General features: G+C 47.6%; 1 protein-coding gene across 6 annotated transcripts in view; it reads right to left on the reverse strand.

Annotated features, from left to right (window-relative positions):
- Nucleotides 1-7558: 7558 nt before the first annotated feature.
- Nucleotides 7559-23070, reverse strand: part of MBNL3 (muscleblind like splicing regulator 3) — a 96135-nt gene continuing 80623 nt past the window's right edge. For 2 of the 6 annotated variants that reach the window (XM_054169336.1, XM_054169339.1), the window contains 5 exons: nucleotides 20936-21086; nucleotides 18357-18392; nucleotides 15771-15865; nucleotides 11194-11267; nucleotides 7559-7983 (listed from right to left, as the gene is read on the reverse strand). In XM_054169336.1, coding sequence (XP_054025311.1) covers nucleotides 11211-11267; nucleotides 15771-15865; nucleotides 18357-18392; nucleotides 20936-21086 — 339 coding nt within the window. In that variant the 3' untranslated portion in view covers nucleotides 7559-7983; nucleotides 11194-11210. The remainder of the gene's footprint in view (nucleotides 7984-11193; nucleotides 11268-15770; nucleotides 15866-18356; nucleotides 18393-20935; nucleotides 21087-23070) is intronic. The other 4 variants (XR_008462685.1, XM_054169337.1, XR_008462686.1 and 1 more) reach the window with 4 other exon arrangements.

Below are 23070 nucleotides of genomic sequence, written 5' to 3' on the forward strand. Positions count from 1 at the left end.
GCCCTGCTCGTTTCGTGTGAGTCGTTGGATTTCTGGAGAGGCGACAGGAAAGGAAACTGAACTGAACTGAACTGAACCGAACAAAACCACGTTAAAAAGAAAGAAAGAAAGAAACAAAAAAAACCACCCTACCCCACCCCAAACCAAACCCCAAAAGCCAACTGTTAGGCAGAGCTACGGGAGTGAAACCGGAGCAATCGTTTTGAGTTCCCCAGGTGTCGACTTGGAAGGTGAAAGGAAAGCAAGAACCGAGCGGCTACGTGGGAAACACAGGCTTGGCCTTGGGTGGGCTTTCGTTTTGCTCGACCCCCCCCACGCCCCCCCCCTCTCTCCCCCACCACCAAGTGAAAATACTGTGGAATAACCCTTGCCACACAACAATTCCTACAAGCTATCTTAAAACCTGACTCTTAGATCCATGTGTTTGTGTAAACTTCCGGACTGAAGGGAGTGACCTCTTCCAAGGCCACCAGTTCAGCCTTCACATGGGACTTTGGGATTGGTTTCTCTTTCTTGTCTCTGACAGTTAGGGAACTGTTAAACCTTTTCCACAAGCTAATCTTTTTTTTTTTTTTTTTTTTCCTTTTTCTTTTTTTTTTTTTTTTTTAGTTTACATGTGAAAAAATCTCACAAATAAAAAGGTTATACAAAGGTAGCCATGTTGTAGTTTTTTGTTGCCACAGCAACAACAACTGAATAGAATCCGTTAAACAATGAATCCATCATTGTAGGAGTTACATACAAAGTTAATCTTCTCTGTCTCGTTTCTTTCGACTGTAAACTACAATGAACCAGTTGTGGACTGCAAGTCTCTACCTTAACCATGCCTCAGGATACAACTAAAATGGGTTTTGAAGACGTGGAGTTATAAAGACAAAAACCACCACCCTCCCCCCCCAAAAATAACCCCAAATTGATAACTTTCTCTAACTCTCCTTCCAAATAAATTCATTTAGTTACTACAGAGATTTAGGGAGGGGGAAGGAAAAATAAAAGGGGGAAGAAAAAAAAGGGGGGAAAAAGAAAATGAAGGGGGGAAAAAAGAAAAAAAAGGAAAAAAGAAAATAAAGGAGAGGGAAAGAAAATAAAGGGGGGGGGAAGAAAATAAAGGGGGAAAAAGAAAACAAAGGGGGGAAAAGAAAACAAAGGGGAAAAAAGAAAATAAAGGGGGGAAAAATAAAGGGGGAAAAAAGAAAATAAAGGGGGGGGAAGAAAATAAAGGGGGAAAAAAGAAAATAAAGGGGGAAAAAGAAAATAAAGGGGGGAAAAGGAAAATAAAAGGGGAAAAGAAAATAAAGGGGGGAAAAAGAAAATAAAGGGGGAAAGAAAATAAAGGGGGAAAAAAGGAAAATAAAGGGGGAAAAGAGAAAATAAAGGGGAAAAAAGAAAATAAAGGGGGGAGAAAATAAAGAGGGGAAAAGCAAATAAAGGGGGAAAAAGGAAAATAAAGGGGAAAAAGAGAAAATAAAGGGGGGAAAAGAAAATAAAGGGGGGGAAAGAAAATAAAGGGGGGGAAGAAAATAAAGGGGGGAAAAGAAACTAAAGGGGAAAAATACAAAATAAAGGGGGGGGAAAGAAAATAAAGGGGGGGAGAAAATAAAGAGGGGAAAAGAAAATAAAGGGGGGAAAAGGAAAATAAAGGGGGAAAAGAGAAAATAAAGGGGGGGAAAGAACATAAAGGGGGGGAAGAAAATAAAGGGGGGGAAGAAAATAAAGGGGGGGAAAAGAAAATAAAGGGGAAAAAAACAAAATAAAGGGGGGGGGAAGAAAATTAAGGGGGGGGAAGAAAATAAAGGGGGGAAAAAAAAGAAAATAAAGGGGAAAAAGGAAATTAAAGGGGGGGAAAGAAAATAAAGTGGGAAAAAAAGGAAATAAGGGGGAAAAAAAAAGAACAACAACAACAAAAGAGCAATAATGAAAACCTTAAAAGCTAATGGTAGAGAAATGAAAGGCTGTGACACGAAGTAATGACAATACTATGAGCTGTAGCCTAGTTACAATGTGTTGTAGCTCTATTTACAGTTGGATCAGGCTAGCAACTAATTGTTGGTTGCTGTTCATGTGGTTTTTTTAATCTATTAAAGTTATTACAGTCTTTAACATACAATATATATACTCTAAGGCCTTCAACAGGCACGTGGTAAAATCAGGTCAATAGCAAACTAAATCCATTCAACAGGAATGGGAAATTAAAGATTATTTTTTTTTTTCCTCATAAATTTCACCTTCTTGTTGGTCTTGTTGTTGTTGTTGTTTTGCTTTTCAATTTTCAGGTCTTGTGAAACGTACAAGGGATAAACAGAAGGAGGACTCGAGTTTCTCCGGCAGTCAGCGTTGTCGTCGTACCCAGCGTGTCCTGGTTTCTTAAAGGCACCCAGCCTCAAACCATTTACATTGAGCTACGCTACCGCGCCAGCCAGCAGCCCGTGAGGTGCAGGAGCAGACGTCTCGTTGGGTGCACGCATCTCCTCCTCCGGCCAGCTGCACCCACCAGACACACTCCCATCTCCAGCGCCGCTGGCCCGGCTCCGGCGGGACGGCCGCCCGCTGCCCGCCGCGGGGAAGCCGGAGCGACGGCGGCGCCCGCTCAGCGCCACCGCGGTGCGAGGGCGGGGAGGAGGAGGAGGAGCACACCACGCTGGGCGCCGGGCACAGGCCGGCCGGGCAGGGAACAGTTTCTACAAGGTGGAGGATGTGAAAAATCCACAGCCAAAACAAAACTCATCGCCTCTAGAAGCCGCCGACCGAGCCCACCGCGGCCGGCTGCGAGCTCTCGCTCCGGATCACTAAAGCCACTGCAGTTAACAAAAATAATCTTCATCGTTTTTATCAATCCATTTTATTTTAAATCCCTCTTTTTTTTTTTTTCTTTCTTTTTTTTTTTTTTTCCTTTCTTTTTTATTGTCTGCTTATGTTACAGTTTAGTAGCAGTACTGGTTTTGTTTTGTTTTGACTTTGTTTATTATTATTATTATTAATTATTATTATTATTTTGTTTTATTGAAACTACTAACAACCTTCTTGCTTGCTTGCTTGCTTTTTTTTTTTTCTCTCTGGTGAAAACGCTTCAATCTCAGCTTTTTTTCTCTCTCCCCCCCCACCCCCACCCCCCACCCCCACTCCCTCCCCGCTCTGCGTGACCCGTTTTATCCAAGTTTCAGCATTTCTTTGCATATTGTTTGCATAAGGCTGAGAGAAATGGGACAAAGAAGAAAAAGAACTTTGGATAAATTAAGCAAACAAACGAACGAAGGAAAATCCAAACGAAGAGAGAGAGAGAGAGAGAGAGAGGTTGATGGAATAAGTGGGAAAGAGTATATATATATATATATAAAAAAAAGAGAACAAAACCCAAAAAGTCACTAAAATGATAATTGATTTGAAACCAACTCACATAGATCTCTTGTCAAATAAAGGATGAGATTCATGCTTTGATGACAGTCCTTTTAGAGTCACTAGCTAGCTCGGTGACTTTGTTAGGAGTCTACTTAGGACATTTTAGAGTCTGGCGACTGTTCTCTGCTGTCTTTTTTTTTTGTTTGTTTGTTTGTTTCTCTTCTTTCTTTGTATTTTTTGTTTGTTTGTTTTTCCCCCCTCCTCCTCCCCCCCCTACTTCTTTCTTTTTTTTTTTTCTGTTTTTCTTTCTTCCTTGAACAAAGAAAAAAAAAGAACAACCCAGAGCAAAGTCATTGCACAACGAGTTTCAATAGTGCTACCTCAAAGCGGCAATCGCTGCCGAGATTGTTTTGAATTTGGTGAAGGTTTTGTTTTGTTTTTCTCTCTTTAGTGCTTCAAGCTTCTTCTTTTTTTTTTTTTTCTTTTTCCTCTTTTCTTATTTTTTTATTTTTTCTTTTTTTTTTTGCCTTATTATTCCCCCCCCCCCCTTTTCTCTTTCTTTCCTCTTTTTCTCGCCCTTTAAAAACGCCTTTACAAAGGGAACTCTAAATTTTTGCCAGCAATACAAAAAGAAACAAACCCAAAACACCTGTCGTGGCACCTAAGAGAACTACCCTGAACATCCCTCATTAATAAAAAATAATCCTTAAAATGCTTTTTCCTTTCTTTCTTTCTTTCTTTCTTTCTTTTCTTTCTTTCTTTCTTTCTTTCTTTCTTTCTTTCTTCTTTCTTTCTTTCTTTCTTTCTTTCTTTCTTTCTTTCTTTCTTTCTTTCTTTCTTTCTTTCTTTCTTTCTTTCTTTCTTTCTTTCTTTCTTTCTTTCTTTCTTTCTTTCTTTCTTTCTTTCTTTCTTTCTTTCTTTCTTTCTTTCTTTCTTTCTTCTGTTTTTTTTTTGTGTGTGTTTTTCAGTGCTTTCAAATGGCCACGTGCAAACAGCCGTGCCCTAGGGTTTACATTCTAACCCACATCTCCGCCAGACGTTGTGGTTTTTGTTTTTTCAAGCAGATAAATAAAACAGGAGGGTTTAACATCAAAGTGTCTCAAGATATACAAAAAAATCCGGTTTTAGCACTGAAAACAACCAAAAAAAAAACCCAACCAACCACCCACCACCACCACACCGTAAATCCCAACCTCCTTGAACTCAAAGCCATACAAGCTTGAATGCATCCTTTCTGGCTTAAAGAAGATCAGCTCTGTTCTTTGTTGAGGCACTGGCACAGGTTGTGCAAAACCCATTTTGGATACACAAAATAATTGCAAACAGGAAGTACTCAAATCCACTTTTCCTTTCTTTTTTTTTCCCCTTTTTCTTTTTCCTTTTTTTTTTTTTGTTTGGTTTTGTTTTGTTGTGTTTTTTTTTTCCTCACTAACAATGTTATGGTTTTGGGAAACAGAAACTCGGTGGTGAAAAGAACAGGGATGCAGTCGCCAGCCGAGCTCGGGCAACGCTGCTGCTTGTGAATGCAGGTGACTCGGGGTGGGGGACACAAATCTATGGCCACCAAGGACTGGTAAAATCTGGGGAGGCCAGAAGGGAGGGTCTTGGGGAGGGCTCCTCTCTCAGGGTTTTGTTCAAAGCCTGCTGAAATGATTCCTTCTGTCTTGAGGCCTTCCTCAGCTGGGCCCTTCAAAGCTTCTTGCTCTGAACGAGTCTCTGGAATGGGCCCACTGGCTGGGCCCCAGGTGCCCCTCCAGCACTTGTGGTCCATGGAGATACATGACCAGCAAACTATCTGTGCTCACACTGGAGGAGAGGGGGCAAGGGAAGGCTCTAAGCAAGGCCAAGGAACTTGGAAAAGAAAATCCATCTGGTTGTCAGAATTTGGCACCCTACAGGACCACTGTGAGCTCAGGGGAGCTGGCCCCCCAGACTCTGGGAGCTGGCCTCTTGCTTGGCTTCAGCAACAGTTCTGAGGTTTCACTTAAAACTTGAGGAAAAACTTTGCTGTGAGGGTGACAGAGCCCTGGAACAGGCTGCCCAGAGAGGTTGTGGAGTCTCCTTCTCTGGAGACTTTTCCAAACCAACCTGGATACATTCCTGTGCAACCTGCTCTGGGTGCCCCTGCTCTGGCAGGGGACTTGGACTGGATGATCCCCAGAGGTCCCTTCCAACCTCTACCATTCTGTGATTCTGTGTGATTCTACGAAGCCTGCAGAATTCCAGCAGCAAATCCATCTCTTCCACAATGCCAGCAATAGGGCAGAGCCATGACAGGGATGAACTTGGCCATTTCCTCAACCAGAAAGCATTCTGCAGGCAGGTTCTTCAGCAACACAGCACAAGGACAGGCTCGGGCCGTCCGGGGTGCAGGGGCTGGAGACCGTTTTCTTCGTGCGTACGAAAAGGAGGTATTGAGAACTAGCCCTTGTGTGGAAAAAAAACATTGCTCTTGATCAAGTAGAAGGTGCCAAAATAAACCCACTGACCTCCAGGAGCTCTGTGGAGATGGAGGTTGGTCTATGCTAGAAAGCTTACGCTGAGCTTTTCTCTTTTCCTGCCTTGCTACCGCTGTGTTTGCTTTAAAGGGCCGGAGGATCACAAGGGCAAAAAAGGAATCACCTGCTTATGGTACAGAGGTGCTTGAAGAATTGGTGCATGCTGACCAACCTTCATGAAGAGCCACAGCAGAGTTCAGGCTGAAAAGTTCCAGCTTGCTTAGCAGAGACAAGCCCCTGGGCAAGGCATTGCCCTGCCTGGGCTGAGCCACGGCTATGGGCCTGCTCCAGCTAAGGGCTGGCAGTTGCTCCTCTGCAGCTCCATGAGTCTTTGCCCAGCTGAAGCTGTCTCCCTTCACCACCCTTTCCTTGTTGCTTGCCTGCACCATGAGAACAGCAAGAGAGATTGTGCGCTGTTTGCAGCTGAGAATGCACTTCAAGGGCCAGCAGAGCTGCAGAAACTCCCCCTGGTGCTGACCACTGGCTGAGCAAACCGGTCCTGGCCCCTCCCTGAGCCTGCCGTTTGGTGGGGGTTGTGGGGTTTAGTTATTATTGTTTTTTCCCCCTCAAAAAAGAGTTTCCAGAATCAGCTCATTGTATGGAAAGAAATCCCCTGACCTGGGCTAAAAGAACAGCTGTCACTTGCACTAAAAATTTGGGAGACTCTATCCGAAGGCAAATTGTTAACTGATTAAAAAAAAATAAAATATAATAATAATGGTAATAAAAAAGAAGAAGAAGAAAAGGAACATTTAACACAAGCCACTTCAGCTGACATTCACAGCAAAATCCAGCAGAAGAAGGGGGAGGTGGGGAAGGGGGGCAGAACATTCCTGTGTCGTGGTTTTTCAAGCACATAATTCCTGTTTCCCACAATAACATTTTTAGTCAAGAAAAAAAAACCCAAAACAACCAACAACAACAAACCCAACAACAACCAAAAAAGGAAAAGGAAAAGGAAAAGGAAAAGGAAAGGAAAAAGGCAAAACACACAACCAAAACCAAACAATCAAAACCAAACAAGAAACCCAACTCGACCCAAAGCAAATAAAACACGACCCCAACAGAACAACAGCTCCCCCTCCCCCACCCCCCTCCTTAAAACCTACAGTATATGAAAACTTAAGACAGTAAAAATAATGCAAACCCAACCCCAAAACAACAAACCAGAAACAAACAACCAAAATCCAACACCCCCCTACCCCCCCCCCCCCCCCAAAATTAAATGATACAACCCCCACCCCCCCCACCCTAAAAACGGTCTGGAGTTATACTTGATAATGATGTACACTTGGAAAAAAAAAACCCAAACCCCAAACAAATCCATAGACTATGATGTAAACAAAAGCAGTAAAAGATTAACACTTGGAAACCAAAGAAACAAATGAAGTAAAACCAAAACCCTCCTTTCCCCTCCCCCTCCCCTCCCCCCCAAAGACAAACATTTATCCATCGATAGGTATAGAGGAAAACCAACAGTCCGTGGGTGCAGGCGCGCTGCTCGGGATGGTAGTTCAGCAAATGATTTTAAGTGTGTTATTAAAGTAATGTGTTATAAAAGTCTTAATTATAACTTTCTACTTGTATATCTCAGATAACAGAGAGCTGTTTGTTAATTGTTTCTATAGTGCTTTTTTTTTTTTTCTCCTCCTCATTTTTTTCTCCTCTTTTTCCTCCTCCTTTGTTTTCTCCTCCTTTTTTATCCTCTTTTTTCCTCCTTTTTTTCCTCTTTTTCCTCCTTTTTCCTCCTCTTTGTCCTCCTTTTATCTCCTCTTTTCCTCCATTTTTTCCTCCTTTTTTCCTCCATTTTTCCTCCTTTTTTCCTCTTTTCCTCCATTTTTCCTCCTTTTTTTTCCTCCTTTATTCCTCCTTTTCTTTTCCTCCTTTTTTATTTTCTCCTTTTTTTTTGTCTTTTTTTTTTTGTCTTGTTTTGTGTTTTTTTGTGTGGTTTTTTTTTTTTTTTCTCTTTTGACATTCCCATTGATTCAGTTTTTTGGTTAACATGTAGGCTGCAACAGGCTTACTGTAGAGGTGGTAGAGAAACGATAGAGGGAAGAAGGGGATTATATACAGAAAGGCCATGCGCAGCTTCCCACCATGAAGTCCTGGTGCTCCGGAGTTTGACTGGTCAGGATTTCAACATGGTCTGCTGCATGGGAGAGAAAACAACAACAACAACAACAACAACAAAGAAAGAGAGAGAAGTTAGAGAGAGCCACAGCTGTGTCTTGGAAAAGTCATTGCAACAAGAGACATTCATGGCACAGGAATGCGTCGGTTGGGAAAGATCTCTAAGGTCTGAAAGACCTCGACTCAGCCCTAGTTAGATCACACCTGGAGTAGTGTGTCCAGTTCTGGGCTTCCCAGTTCAGGAGGGACTGGGAACTACTGGAGAGAGTCCAATGGAGGCTATGAGGATGAGGAAGGGACTGTCACTTCTGCCTGGTGAGGAAAGGCTGAGGGACTTGGTGGTGTTTGGTCTGGTTAAGAGAAGGCTGAGAGGGAACCTTATCAATACAGTATCTGCAGAGTGGCTGGCAGGAGGATGGAGCCAGGCTCCTTTCAGTGATACTCAGTGGTAGGAGGAGGGGCAATGGATGTAAACTCAATCTCAGCATGAGGATAAACTTCACTGTGAGGGTGTTGGAGCCCTGGAGTGTGGTAATGGTTGCAATAAGCAGTGGAACAGGCAGGCTGCCCGGAGAGGTTGTGGAGTCTCCTTCTCTGGAGATCTTCAAAACCCCTCTGGATGTGTTCCTCTGTGACCTGTCCTAAGTGATCCTGCTTTGCAAGGTTGATGGGATTGAGGATCTCTTGCAGGTCCCTTCCAATCCCTACCATTCTGTGATTCTGTGATCATAGGATCATTGAGCCAACCATCAACCCAACACCACCATGGCCATTCAACCACGGCCCCAAAGTGCCACGGCCACACATTTCTTGAACAGCTCCAGGGATGGGGACTCCACCACCTCCCTGGGCAGCCTGTGCCAATCCTTGACCACTCTTGAAGGAAAGAAATTTTTCCTCATCTCCAACCTGACCCTCTCCTGGCACAATTTCAGGCCATTCCCTCTCGTTCTACCACCTGATACTAGGGAGAAGAGACCAACCTGGCTGTGTAGCCCAAGAGGCTGCCACTGGTGAGTTGCAGAAAGAGAAACATTTCATTCCTCTAATTTTCTGCCACAGACATAGAAACCCTGTGCTCAGGAGACTCTTCTGGGAGTAAATTGCCTCTCTTGGGATGTACTTGTGACAATGTTCCCTGAAGGACTTAGCACTTGGTCTCCTGCAGAGCTAGGCTAGCCATCCTCTCTAGCAGGACCTCAATGACCATAGAGGAAAAAAAAACATCTGCCAGAGCAGCAATTTCAATGACCCAAATCCCACTCAAGGCAGCTTTGGGAATTGCCCTGCAGCACTGCAGGGTCCCAGCCAAGCTCCTTGTCTGGCAAAACCCTTGAGCACAGGGACAATTTCAGATGCTTGGGTGGAAGCATGAAGTGATGTGTCCTTGAGTGATATGCTTGTCTTTAGTTCACCCAGGGACACAAGTGGGCAAACAAGGCAGGAACTGCATCCACACAGACAAGCTGCTGCACGAAAATGCTCACTGGGGAGCACTGGGGATGCTGGGGGCTACTACCCTTTTCTAACAGCCTCCCAAGGTGGTCCTGCATCTGTAAGGTGTTAAGAGGACAAGTGCTGCTGGCAGAGCCGTGGCTCATGCCTGTGCTCACATTGCTCTTGTGAACAACCCTGGTCTGAGTCCCAAACCCCCTCCAGCAGCCTGATGCCCATGAAATCCCATCAAGCTCAGTATGCTGACCCTGCTTCTTCCCAGCAAAGGTTTTTTCCCAGTCCTTAGTACTGCTCATACATTGGTGAGCTGTGCCATGCTCCCTGCTCACTTAATACATCCCATGGAAGCTCCTCTCCTGGTCTGCAACCCCTGGCTCTTGATAGTGTGAGCTTAAGCACACACACACATCCAAGTGAAAAAAACATCAGCAAAAAAGAGAAACTTTTTGATAGAAATGCTGGAAAGAATCTCAGAGAGTGAGAGATTCTTGAGAGAACCTCAAGAGTGAGGCTTTCCCAATGCAAATTCCTCCTCCTCAGGTAGACCAGGCTGTTTTGCATGTGTTAACCTGTCAGGTGTCACGTCTGTCTGTCTGCCTCCTCCTTGGCACAGCAGCGCTCTGCGCAGCGCAGGAGGTTTTCACCAGCAGGGAGAGCTTGGTGCTCACTCCTGCATGAAGTGGGGTGGATCCATGGCCAGGCAGAGGGTCATTCATACATGCACTGCTTCACTAAGGACAGGAGAGATCAGGACCACCACCACCACCACCATGATGAGTTCACTGCTGTCGTTTGCTGAAGATATCATTAGGGAACTGCTTGCCAAGTTCATTTCCAGTGTTTAAGCATTTGCCTGTAAAATGTGACCTTAAGGAAGAAACAGGTTGGGTATCTTACAGTCTAGACTTGAGTGTCTTAACCAAGTGGCCTGCACTGAGAGAATGTGGTGAGGTCCTGTTGAATTGGCTGAACTGCTCTTTGCCCTCTTGGGGTCAAAAAAGCCCATACAGTGACAACCTGGAGCTCTCAGATGGTTTTGTCTTGTGACCATCAGCAAACACTCACAAAGAAAAGCAATGGGAAAATGACACTGCTGCTGTGGCTGTGAAATAAGGCTCTGAAAGGCAAAGGAAAGGTCCAACTCCTCCATCATTCCCACTCAGAGAGCCCCAGCAGCCTAGGATCTGCAGGTAGGGTGAAGGATATGCTGCTTGTGGCATTCATCCTGCTCTTGCAAATACACAAGGACCTACCATGAGGCAGGTCCCCACTGCAGCTACCAGCAGAGCTCTGCTCGGCCTTGCAGGTGCACAGAAGCTGCTGCTGACCCAATCCTGCTTACCCCAGGAAAGGCAATGTGCCCTAACAGCAAAAGAGAGGTGACACCTCTCCAGCTGACTCAATACCAGAGCAGTCTTTGCCATCAATACTGCAGCTCCCTGAGGCATCTGCAGGCAGCTGGGAGCTGTGCAGAGCAAGAGGAACCTGTCAACAGAGCTGTAGGACTCAGGGGATGCACAAAGGGAGCGGTGAACACCGTAAGCAGGTCCTTTAGACACAAGGTAGCATTGCTTGTTAGAAACCACAGGGCTGGTCCGTGCCTGTGCTGCAGCTGCTGAGTTTCTGTTGAGTTGGCAGAGCACGGAGCCCCCGGGGGGTGCCCCACAGGATCGGTCCCTCTGCCCCAGCCAGCCTCCCTTTGGGGGGATGCAGTGCCCTTGTACAAAGCAATCCCCCAGAAAGAGGCAAAAACAACAACCAAGAATGAACTTACTGTTCTATCGGGAACTTCTACATCTGTGAAACAAACATGCTGCTACTCAGTTCATCTACTGATAACTGGGATATCTACAGTGAAAAAAACAGAGGATACAGCACATTAACACGTTGGCTCCAGGTCAAGTGGCTCATTCTGTCTTCAGCATCAGGTTAGTAAAGCACATCACTGTCTTACAAAAACAGGTTTCATTCCCAAGAGGTCTCTAGTTTGCCACACATTCAGCACAGGGGAGCTGCATCACTACTGATGCCTGCTGGAGTACATGGTGACTGCACTGGGATTCTAACTCCACAGACCACCACGACCTCCTCTAACTCCACAGCCTCCCTGGGTAACCTGAGACACCGGAACAGGCTGCCCAAGGAGGCTGTGGATGCTCCCTCCCTTAGAGGTGTTTGAGGCCAGGTTGGATGAGGCCCTGAGCCACCTGGGCTGGTGGGAGGTGTCCCTGCCCAAGGAAGGGGGGGTTGGAACTGGGTGATCTTTAAGGTCCCTTCCAACCCAACCCATTCTGTGATTCTATGACTACCAGACAGAAATGCCCTGAACACAGCTGGCTGGAACAGGACTCATACAGCCCCAAAGCAACGCTGCACAGGAATTCCTGCTGCCTTCTCCTGCCCAGTATGAGTCTGACTAAACCTTGCTCTACCTGGAATTACCAACCAAGCACAGAATAAAAGGCTTAGCCATCCCTCCTGCCAGCAGCAAAACACTGCCTAGGTTTTCTGCAAGCCAAGTATCTACTGACAGCCCCATGACCTTGGACTAGCAAAAGACTAAAGGATGCCCCCTGAGATCTTGCTGGCATGCAGCCTCCTAGGGAGCAGAGTGACTCCCCATGTTCTTTGCAATGGCTCTAAACCTGGAAGTGTGACAACTAGCAAAAACTGCTACAAATCAGTAGTGGGAGTGGGGAGGGGGAGTGGGGAGGGTGGGGGGAACCAAAACGAAACGAAAAAGCAAGGGATTGAAATGCCTCTGGTCTAACTGGGACAAAGTGGTGGCACACCAAATCCTCAGGAAGCATCACCAGGACAGGCTGTGCGGATACAACAGTCGGGGACTGGTGGGGAAGCAGCCATCACAACTCAGTATCCTGAGGGGGAAAGTTCTGGAGGGAGTTATGGCTTGGCAGACATGCATGACATCCTGGACACTTAGGGCAGTGCTACCACGGCACGTACTGCACACCCAGGGGCGTCTCTGTAGGGATGGGAGACGTCACTGCTGGCAATAAGCTGCACACCTCATAGCCTTGCCCCCTGACTTCGGGGTGGGGTGTTGGGTTTTGGTTGCGGGGTGGGGGGCTTTTTTGGTTGGTTTGGGTTTTGTCAGTGGGTTTGGTTTTTAGAAGTCCAATCTTGAGGCTGGAGGTGGGAAGGCCGCTTTGTGTTTTCACTTCTACTTTCCAGCCAGGAGAGAGGACGTGCCCAAAACACCGTGGGGTGGTCATCTCTGCATGGGGTGGTCATCTCTGCATGGGGTGGTCATCTCTGCATGGGGTGGTTATTTCTGCATGGGGTGGTCTTTCTGCATGGGTGGTTATTTCTGCATGGGGTGGTTATTTCTGCATGGGGTGGCCTTCTGCATGGGGTGGTCTTCTGCATGGGGTGGTTATTTCTGCATGGGGTGGTCATTTCTGCAATGGGGTGGTCATGTCTGCATGGGGTGGTTATTTCTGCATGGGTGGTTATTTCTGCATGGGGTGGTCTTTCTGCATGGGGTGGTCTTTCTGCATGGGGTGGTTATTTCTGCATGGGGCGGTCTTTCTGCATGGGGTGGTCATTTCTGCATGGGGTGGTTATCTCTGCATGGGGTGGTCATTCCTGCATGGGGTGGTTATCTCTGCATGGGGTGGTTATTTCTGCATGGGGTGGTTATCTCTGCATGGGGTGGTTATTTCTGCATGGGGTGGTTATTTCTGCATGGGGTGGTTATCTCTGCATGGGGTGGTTATTTCTGCATGGGGTGGTTATCTCTGCATGGGGTGGTTATTTCTGCATGGGGTGGTTATCTCTGCATGGGGTGGTTATTTCTGCATGGGGCGGTCTTTCTGCATGGGGTGGTCATTCCTGCATGGGGTGGTTATTTCTGCATGGGGTGGTCATTTCTGCATGGGGTGGTTATCTCTGCATGGGGTGGTTATTTCTGCATGGGGTGGTCATTTCTGCATGGGGTGGTTATTTCTGCATGGGGTGGTCATTTCTGCATGGGGTGGTTATCTCTGCATGGGGTGGTCTTTCTGCATGGGGTGATTATCTCTGCATGGGGTGGTTATTTCTGCATGGGGTGGTTATCTCTGCATGGGGTGGTTATCTCTGCATGGGGTGGTTATTTCTGCATGGGGTGGTCATTTCTGCATGGGGTGGTTATTTCTGCATGGGGTGGTCATTTCTGCATGGGGTGGTTATTTCTGCATGGGGTGGTTATTTCTGCATGGGGTGGTCATTTCTGCATGGGGTGGTTATCTCTGCATGGGGTGGTCATTTCTGCATGGGGTGGTTATTTCTGCATGGGGTGGTTATTTCTGCATGGGGTGGTCATTTCTGCATGGGGTGGTTATCTCTGCATGGGGTGGTCATTTCTGCATGGGGTGGTCTTTCTGCATGGGGTGGTTATTTCTGCATGGGGTGGTCATTTCTGCATGGGGTGGTTATTTCTGCATGGGGTGGTTATTTCTGCATGGGGTGGTCATTTCTGCATGGAGTGGTCTTTCTGCATGGGGTGGTTATTTCTGCATGGGGTGGTCATTTCTGCATGGGGTGGTCATTTCTGCATGGGGTGGTCTTTCTGCATGGGGTGGTTATTTCTGCATGGGGTGGTCTTTCTGCATGGGGTGCTTATTTCTACATGGGGTGGTTATTTCTGCATGGGGTGGTCATTCTGCATGGGGTGCTTATTTCTGCATGGGGTGGTTGTTTCTGCATGGAGTGGTTATTTCTGCATGGGGTGGTTATTTCTGCATGGGGTGGTCTTTCTGCATGGGGTGGTTATTTCTGCATGGGGTGGTTATTTCTGCATGGGGTGCTTATTTCTACATGGGGTGCTCTTTCTGCATGGGGTGGTTATTTCTGCATGGAGTGGTCATTTCTGCATGGGGTGGTTATTTCTGCATGGGGTGGTTATTTCTGCATGGAGTGGTCTTTCTGTATGGGGTGGTCATTTCTGCATGGGGTGGTCTTTCTGCATGGGGTGCTTATTTCTACATGGGGTGGTTATTTCTGCATGGGGTGGTTATTTCTGCATGGAGTGGTTATATCTGCATGGGGTGGTTATTTCTGCATGGGGTGGTCTTTCTGCATGGGGTGGTTATTTCTGCATAGGGTGGTTATTTCTGCATGGGGTGGTCTTTCTGCATGGGGTGGTTATTTCTGCATGGGGTGGTTATTTCTGCATGGGGTGGTCTTTCTGCATGGGGTGGTTATTTCTGCATGGGGTGGTTATTTCTGCATGGGGTGGTCATTTCTGCATGGGGTGGTCATTTCTGCATGGGGCGGTCTTTCTGCATGGGGTGGTTATTTCTCCATGGAGTGGTCTTTCTGTATGGGGTGGTCATTTCTGCATGGGGTGGTTATTTCTGCATGGGGTGGTTATTTCTGCATGGGGTGGTCTTTCTGCATGGGGTGGTTATTTCTGCATGGGGTGGTTATTTCTGCATGGGGTGCTTATTTCTGCATGGGGTGGTCTTTCTGCATGGGGTGGTTATTTCTGCATGGGGTGGTTATTTCTGCATGGGGTGGTTATTTCTGCATAGGGTGGTTATTTCTGCATGGGGTGGTTATTTCTGCATGGGGTGGTTATTTCTGCATAGGGTGGTTATTTCTGCATGGGGTGGTCTTTCTGCATGGGGTGGTTATTTCTGCATGGGGTGGTTATTTCTGCATGGGGTGGTCTTTCTGCATGGGGTGGTTATTTCTGCATGGGGTGGTCATTTCTGCGTGGGGTGGTCATTTCTGCATGGGGTGGTCTTTCTGCATGGGGCGGTCTTTCTGCATGGGGTGGTTATTTCTGCATGGGGTGGTCTTTCTGCATGGGGTGGTCATCTCTGCATGGGGTGGTTATTTCTGCATGGGGTGGTCTTTCTGCATGGGGTGGTTATTTCTGCATGGGGTGGTCTTTCTGCATGGGGTGGTCTCACTGCTGGGGGGAGGTGTGGATGGGAGAATACTTCTGCTTGGGACTGAAAGCTGAAGTGCTTCAGGCCTTGCACGCCCCAGCCCGGCGGGCAGCCCCGCAGCCCATTTAGCTCACGGCACACTGCTTACGCTTGGAGGAGCACCTGCACCCCTATCGATCGCCCATCCCTATGCTCCTGCTGGGCCTGCTGCCCCGCCCTGCACGCGGCAGGGCCAGCCGGGGGTCCCCTCACCGACCCTCAGGCACCGCACGCACACACGCACACGCACACGCCAGGCACGCTCTGCCTCCGAGCCTGCGCCGAGCGGAGCGGGTTCGGGGGGGGGGGGACGGGGGACGGACGGCGCTCGGCCCGGCGCAGGATCCGGGCCCTCGCCCGAAAGCCCTCAAGACCTTGAACGCGTCAAAGAAAGCCATTGAAAGGGCCAAACCTGATTGGCGGTAGCTGTTGCAGCGAAGGGGACGCTGGTGGCAGGAGTTGTTGCTGCAGACACAGTGGTGGGCGTAGCACCGTGCATCATGGGCACTTTCGGAAGGGAACCATGGAAGCGACATACGGGAGGGTGGAGCGTATATATATATAGATATATATATAGAGGTGGTTGTTTGGTGGTTGTTGTTGTTGGTTTGGTTTGTTGTTGTTGGTTTGGTTTGTTGTTGGTTGGTTTTTTGGTTTTTTTTTGTTGTTGTTGGTTGATTTTTTGTTGGTTTTGTTTTGTTTTGTTTTTTAAATTGTATATATATATATAATTTTTTTTAATATCAATGTAACCATGGCAACATGTGGTGGATTTGAGGGGGCGTGGCAGGAATCACAGCAACAAGCCATGTGACATCGTCATGAAGGACACATCGGGGCGCAGCATGCAATCACAGTGCCAAAAAAAAAAAAAGGAAACAAAAAAAAAAAAACCAAACCAAAACAAAAGGAGATAAAAAAGAACAACAACAACAACAACAAAAAAAAAAAAAACCAAACCCAAAACCAAACCACAACCAAACCAAACCAACAGAAAAAAATAAAATAAAATAAAAAAAAAAAGGCAAGACAGCATTGGGAAACAAAAAAACCAAAACCAAAAGAAAACAACAAAAGAAAGGGAAAAAAACAAAACAAAACAAAACCAAAACAACGAAAGAAAAAAAAAACAAAAACAAAACAACAAAAAATAATAAACAAGAGAGAAGGGGAAAAGCCAATTACAATTATAATTAAGGAAAAAACCAAAACATTCTCAACACTTAGTACATTTATAAAAGCAGAACAATGATGTATTAGACTCCGAGGGCTCAGGTTTCCAAAGGGGGGAGAGGGGGTGGGTGTGCTAGCAAAAGCCCAAGGTCGGCTCGCACCCCGTGGGGAGTTAGACACAGCCAGTGCACGGTCCTCTGGGTGGGGACATTTTGGCAAGCGCACCCCTCCCACCCGCCTGGGAAAGCTTCGTCCCCCTTCCCCTCCCCACCCAGTCCCCCATCAGCCAGCCACCAGAGGTACATGATGCACTTTGCAGCGGCTGCCGCAGCCCTTTCACCAGGTTTTCTTGCCTTTCTCTAGCGAGGGAGGAGGTTTCGGCACAGGACAGAGCTGGAGGCGTGGCAAACGAGCAGCTGGCAGCTCTCCCCGGGGCAAACTCAGCATGCTTCCTTCCACCCTACTTCTAGCTTGGGCAAAACTCCTCTCTTGCAGGGTGCATGTGTGAAGGGGGAATGGGGAGGGATGGAGAGGGGGCCAAGAAGGAAAGAACGCAGAAGCGAACCTGAACGCCTACAGTCTGCAGAAAGAGCATCCAAAAGGACAACAGGGAGAGGGAGCTCGGCAGCCGCCCGGTGCTGCGCGTCCCACGGAGCACCCTGCTGGAGGGGATGCTCCAGGGTGTACCTAGGGTGGGCTTTGTGTGGCCAGGGAGGCCATGGGCAGCTGTCCCTACAAAGGTGAGGCAGGGAAGCAGAGCTGCCTCCCCCTCCAACCCTGCGGGCAGCATGTGTGCCTGCAGGCTGGGCATGCTCCAGCCACAGGGCAGCAGAGGTGTGTGTGGGTTGGGGTCTCCTGAAGCCAAAGGTGTGTTTGCAAAGGTCAGCTCCCCATCATGCAAGCAGTGTGTCCTCCTTGTGCTATAGGGGTGGGGCAGTTTGAGAGCAGAGTGCTTAGCCATTCCTGCCAAAGCTTTCAGCCCTGCTATCCAGAAGCCCTGCGCCCTCCTGCTCCTGCCTCTCCCTCTGCCTCAAGCAGACATGTACCTGGGTGCTGCCAGTCTGCTATACCCTTGGACAGAGGATGAAAGCTCAGCTTTCACCCACCCTGCTGTGCACAGCAGCTGTAGGCAGAGGGGAGAGTTCCTCAGAGACCTGCACAGGTTCCCAGTAAGACCCAGATCATACTGGATCCCTGCAGCAGCAACGAGTGTGCTCAGCCCTGCTGCCTCACTGAACCCCGTGGGCATCAGCAGTGGTAGCTCTGTACGGTCCCCGGTACTTGCAAAGCTGACACTGCACTAGAGATTAATCTTCAGCCAGTCCACAGTCTAAGCTCTGCTTCTCTCTTGTCCTGCTCTGGCAGAGGGGCTGACCCCAGATGTACCCCTCCTTAGCACCTTTATTAAACCAATCCCCTAAAACATCCTCGAGAAGGACAACCAAAAACCCCAACTTTAATCCGCCTGATGCGAGAAAATAAAACCAGCAGGACCCTCCCCCTGCTCTTTCCTTTCTTTTGTTGGAGCCCTGAAATGGGTTGTAAAGACATTCAAGTGACCCACTTTGGCCTCTGCAGCAGAACTAGGTAGGGGTGGGAACACATCACCTCGGGACTCTCTTGTTTAGTCACACGACAGCACTGCACGGAAATTAGAAGGGCTACGACCACTGAAAGCCTCCCAAGGAGACAGCATATAGACAGTCACACCACTCAGCCACCCAGCTTCTCACTGATGCACACTAACTTGCTGTCTCTTTCAGAATTAGGCACAAGTGGAGAAGGTTTGTGTAGGAAAAACAAAACAACAAACAAAAAAACCTACCAACGCTTGCAGTGGGTGTCATGCACAGAACTGACCCTGCACACCATGCATTGAAGCGTGGAAAGATGAACAAAAGGGATATTTCATTAGTGAAGCTTCGGTGTTAAGAGATCACTGTAACTAAAAAGCAGGTTTGGTTTGGCTTTTGCCTTTGGTTTTTTTTCCTTGCCCCCTCTCTTTGCAGCATTCAGTATCTTTGCAGCACATGCAAACGGGTTCTGCTCCCCGGGAAATCAAGGAGTTTAAACTCCGGTTTTAGATTGTAGCCAACCAAATTAATTCTTGAGTTCTTGGGTAGGGGAGAGGAACTTTCTTCTCCCACCTCAGTTTGAAATGGCACCATCTAGCCTAAGACAGAGGGGTTGGTTGCTTGGAGGCTTTTGTTGAGATCAGGGGTGTTGATTTCTTTCTGATCGTGTCAGCAGAAAACAAATTGCCCCTCGGGGGATGTCACACTCATGTTAAAACCAGCTTTCCAAAAGCAATTCACTCCTGCAAGGAGGGACTGGGATTCAAAGTCTCTGGTTTTAAAGCTGAAAGAGGCAGGGTGGGGTTTTCTGGTGGACTTGGAACAACTGCAGTGGTGATGCCATTTCCAATGGACACCCTGACTTTTTTCCCCTGCCCCAGTCACGGCAATCCATGGTGCTGACCCCTCAATGACTGAACCTGGAACAGGCTGCCCAGGGAGGTTGTGGCTACCTCCTCCCTGGAGGTGTTCAAGGTCAGGTTGGATGAGATCTGGACTAGTGGGAGGTGTCCCTGCTTGTAGCAGGGGGCTTGGAACTAGATGACCTTTAAGGTCCCTTCCAACCCAGTCCATTCCGTGATTCTATGAACAGAAGAAACCAAGAAGAGCAGCAGCTTGCTTCCCTTCCCTGTGGTGTGAGCTGGGAAGGGAACTTCTGTGCTTCACTTCTCTGCTTCACTTCTCTGCTTCACTTTCCAGAGCACTGCAAAGGTTGAGGCCAGCTCTGCAGACTGAAGCACGAGGGAAAAGGAGGATGCGTAATGTAAATTCATCAGAGAGCTGTCCTCTGACTGGAAATTTGCTGCTCTGCCCAGCATTAATGTCTTCAGATGAGAGCAGGTGCCAGCAAATAGACCTGTTCTGCATCAGCCCTATGTGTAATTTCATTGACATGAGACAGGGCACGAGAGCAGAGTAAGAGTGCTGGGTAGGAGCTCCTGCACGGTGCTTGCACCAGCACGCACGTCCTCGGGTCAGCTTTGGCAGCTGCCACCTGCAGGAAGGGCAGTGTGCAACCAGCTGGGGAACTTGGCACTCTCAGAGTGCTTCCTCACTTGGCACCTAACAGAGCTGAGTAAGGTCAGCTCAGCCAGTCCCTCCAGGAGCACTCTGCAGAGCACAAGGGGGAGACTGCTACTCCAGTGCCTCTCTTCCGTCCCTTCGTACAAGGTGCTGCTTCCCTGGAAGAACATCTTGGCAGCTGTCGAGTTCTGAGTGTCTCCAAGTGCTCTCATAACATAAAAAGCCACAGGAGCAGAGGGTTTAGGTCCCAGCTTTCTGGACCCACACTCACACCTGAGGCAGTTTGGTCTCAGCACAGGACTTGTCTCTAAAGTATTCCCTAAGGAATGGCAGGGCCAAGGTCCAGGTCCACTTCAAGAGGCCAGCCCAGAGAAACACTTTGTATGTTATCAGAAACAGCACCAGGCAGGGGAATACAGCCTTAAAGCCCCTGGGCACCCCTTCTCTTCTGAGAAGGCTCCATGATGATCATAATGACCCTAAAAAATGAGCTATCAGCTCTGGAATATTCCTAATCCAGCCACTTACAGTGCTTACTGCTCTAAGCAGGTTTTGTTTTCCATTGGGCTGCAGTAAATGGAGGTTAACTGCCGAGTCAGCAGACATCTGCCACGTCAATACTTCCAGTCCTCCTACAAATTACCCAAGTGCATCTTTCAGTTTTACCCTGAGACCTTAAAGGTACAACAGAAGCTGGGAGTCAAATTGCTTTTAAAAAGCTTAGGCTATGGCTCTGGTCAAAAGACAAGCAAGAGGGAAATCTATGCCTTTAAAGAGGATTATGTAATTTGTATTTACTAAAGAGGAACTGCTCCCTCTATAAACAACCACAGCTGCTGCAATATGTAGGTCACTGAGAGGGAAGCTCAGAAAGATACCTGGCAGCTTCAGCTGAGCAGGCACAGAGGTCTCCACGAGACATTTTAACATGAGTTCGTAAGAGTGCTATGCAAGAGTCAAAGAATTAATTTGGCATTAACCAGTTGAACCATAAGGAGAGGAAAAGGAAAGTATGAATTCAAGAAGCATGCAGACGTTTCTCTTAACTAAAAACCCCAAACCAAGCAAAAAAAAACCAAAAGAGCTAAGAAGGGATCTTTACAAGTGAAAAGCCCTGAGCTGTAACAGGTGAAGGGGAAAAAAACCCAAAAGTCAAACAACAAACATTTAACTTTTCCTCCATTTTTAACACAACACTACAAGCTGAGAACTCTTTGGCTAAGGACTCTTACAAACAATCTGCTCAGTATGCCTAAGCCATAAAAAGACAACTATCAAGCTGGGGGAAGCAAGGAGAGATGCTTACCTGTGGGGATGAATGTAGGCTGTTGCAACTGCATGTTGGCTAGAGCCTGTTGGTAGTGGAAAACGCTTGGGTTAAAGACTGTGGTGGCACCATTGTTTTTTTCAAGTGCTGGCCTCTTTGGTAAAGGTTGAAGTGCACCAGGCGGCAGGGCCTGTGGATAAGGGAGTCATTAAAGACAAGTGGAGTGAAAAAAACCCCAAAAGGCCCAGATGTAGATCAAGCATGCAATAAATAACAGGGGAGGGGGGGGGGGGGGACTTGGCTGAAAATCACCTGCAACTTTATCGACTTCAGAGAGACAAGAAAGAGAAGAGCAACTAAATCACAGTAGAAGTAGTAGGTGAAAACACTTCACAAGGTAAGCAGTTAGTAAATGCACCAGGAGAAGGGGAAGGGTCCAGAAGGAGGAAGGAGGCTAAGTGAGATGTTCAACAGGACTGACTTGGGCACATGGTGGGGGGAAAAAGAAAGCACGAGGATTGGGGAGCAGAGAGGTGATCCCCTGGACAGGATGCTACAAAGAGCAGTTGCAGGCAACAAGCATTTAAAATAAAAGAGCAGGTAAGAGAGATCTAGCAGATGGCTTTTTAAAACCAAGAAGATTAGCACAAGCAAGGAGTGCCATGGGAAAAACAAAAGGGATGCTTGCCTCTGCTTCACCCCCTGGAAGTGCACCCAGTGCGTGCAGCCATCCCCCGTGCCAAGGCGGTGAAGAGTTGGCTGGTGCCAATCACACGCTCCAGGCGACACTCCCAGTGGAGTCCTTTCCACTTCTCAGTGGAAGGGCTGAGCAACACGGTCAAGAACGGGCCTGATCCTCAGCCCAGGGGCACAGCACAGCACCAGCAGCTCTGGATCTGCTCCCAGTTTCTAAAGGGTGGCTTCCAAGAGCGTACTTCTGCTCGCTCACTGCTAACAGGTGGGAAGGGCCATTGACAAGTCTGGTGTTCCAACAAGATTTGGGTGGGCCTTGCTATCAGGCAAATCCCCTCCTTTTTTAGTTTTTTTGTGGTGTTCTATCACCCCACCAAGCTTCTTGCAGCCTGTCAAACCTGTTTCCTGATCAGACTTGGTAAAAAGCTTCAACCCAGGAACTTGTTCTCAGCCAGTTACTCATCATTCAGCCAAGCATGCCTCAACAGCAAAGTAGTATGTCAGGTTCTTAGGAGACAGGAATGTTTCTAATGATTTACAGCTTTTCATTGTACCCAAGCAGAAACTACTTTTTTTTTCCCCCCCTCTTTGTCTTCCCACCCCCCTCCCTTCTCCACACATTGTGATAGAAAAGGGTCCTGTTTAATTATGCCCTGCAGCCTCTTTGCACGTAAGGCTCCCATTGACGTCAATGAGATTTACGCACGTGGAAGTCATGCAGAATCAGGTCAGTTCTGCCTGCTTGTGGGTCTAGATCATGTATCAGAGCAAGGGCTGAAAAATAGGGTTATTAGCACACCTATTTTATTTCCTTTTTCCCTAGGTGACAGTGAAGGGGGTGTGGTGGAGGAGGTGTGGCTGAAGAAGGGTTAAGGCTGCAAGCACAGAGTGGCCTGAAGGAAGGACAGGAGTGGGGGGGGGGGGGGAAAGAAGATTTTAAAGCCTTATGAAGACCAACACACAACAGAATAGAAGTGAAAGCTTGCAACAGTTTGTCACCATCTAGAAACAGGTTTCACTTGAAAGTTAATTTGCTATGTAGGAGACTGCTCATCTGAGAAATGGTTAAGCAAGATACTTCTAGACTCCAGCCTGTCTCTGTTTGCATGGTGGCTTTTGGGTGGCTTTAATATTAAAAGGGGGGGGGGGGGGGATTAAATACAAAGTAGAAAATTAGAAGAAGAAATTGCATTTGCAAAACTGCCCTCAGACATGCACACATCCTCTGCTAATGCCAGCAGGCATCCAGTGCCAGCCATTAGGGCTTCACCTTTCCTGATTTCTCCTGGCTAGTCACCAAAGGACAGCAGTCAAACACAGGACGGCGTTCTCAGACACAGACACCAAAATCTTTTGCTTATGATCTGTGCTTCAGGGTGAGGTCTTTTAGGTAAAGAGGTTTCCACTTGTAGCTAAGGCCCCACTGGTACCCATGTTAAACCTGACTGTATCTACATCTCATCTGTTTAAAGAATGCTGCA

This window comes from Dryobates pubescens, chromosome 18, assembly GCF_014839835.1.
Source record: "Dryobates pubescens isolate bDryPub1 chromosome 18, bDryPub1.pri, whole genome shotgun sequence".
NCBI classification, from domain to species: Eukaryota; Metazoa; Chordata; class Aves; order Piciformes; family Picidae; genus Dryobates; species Dryobates pubescens.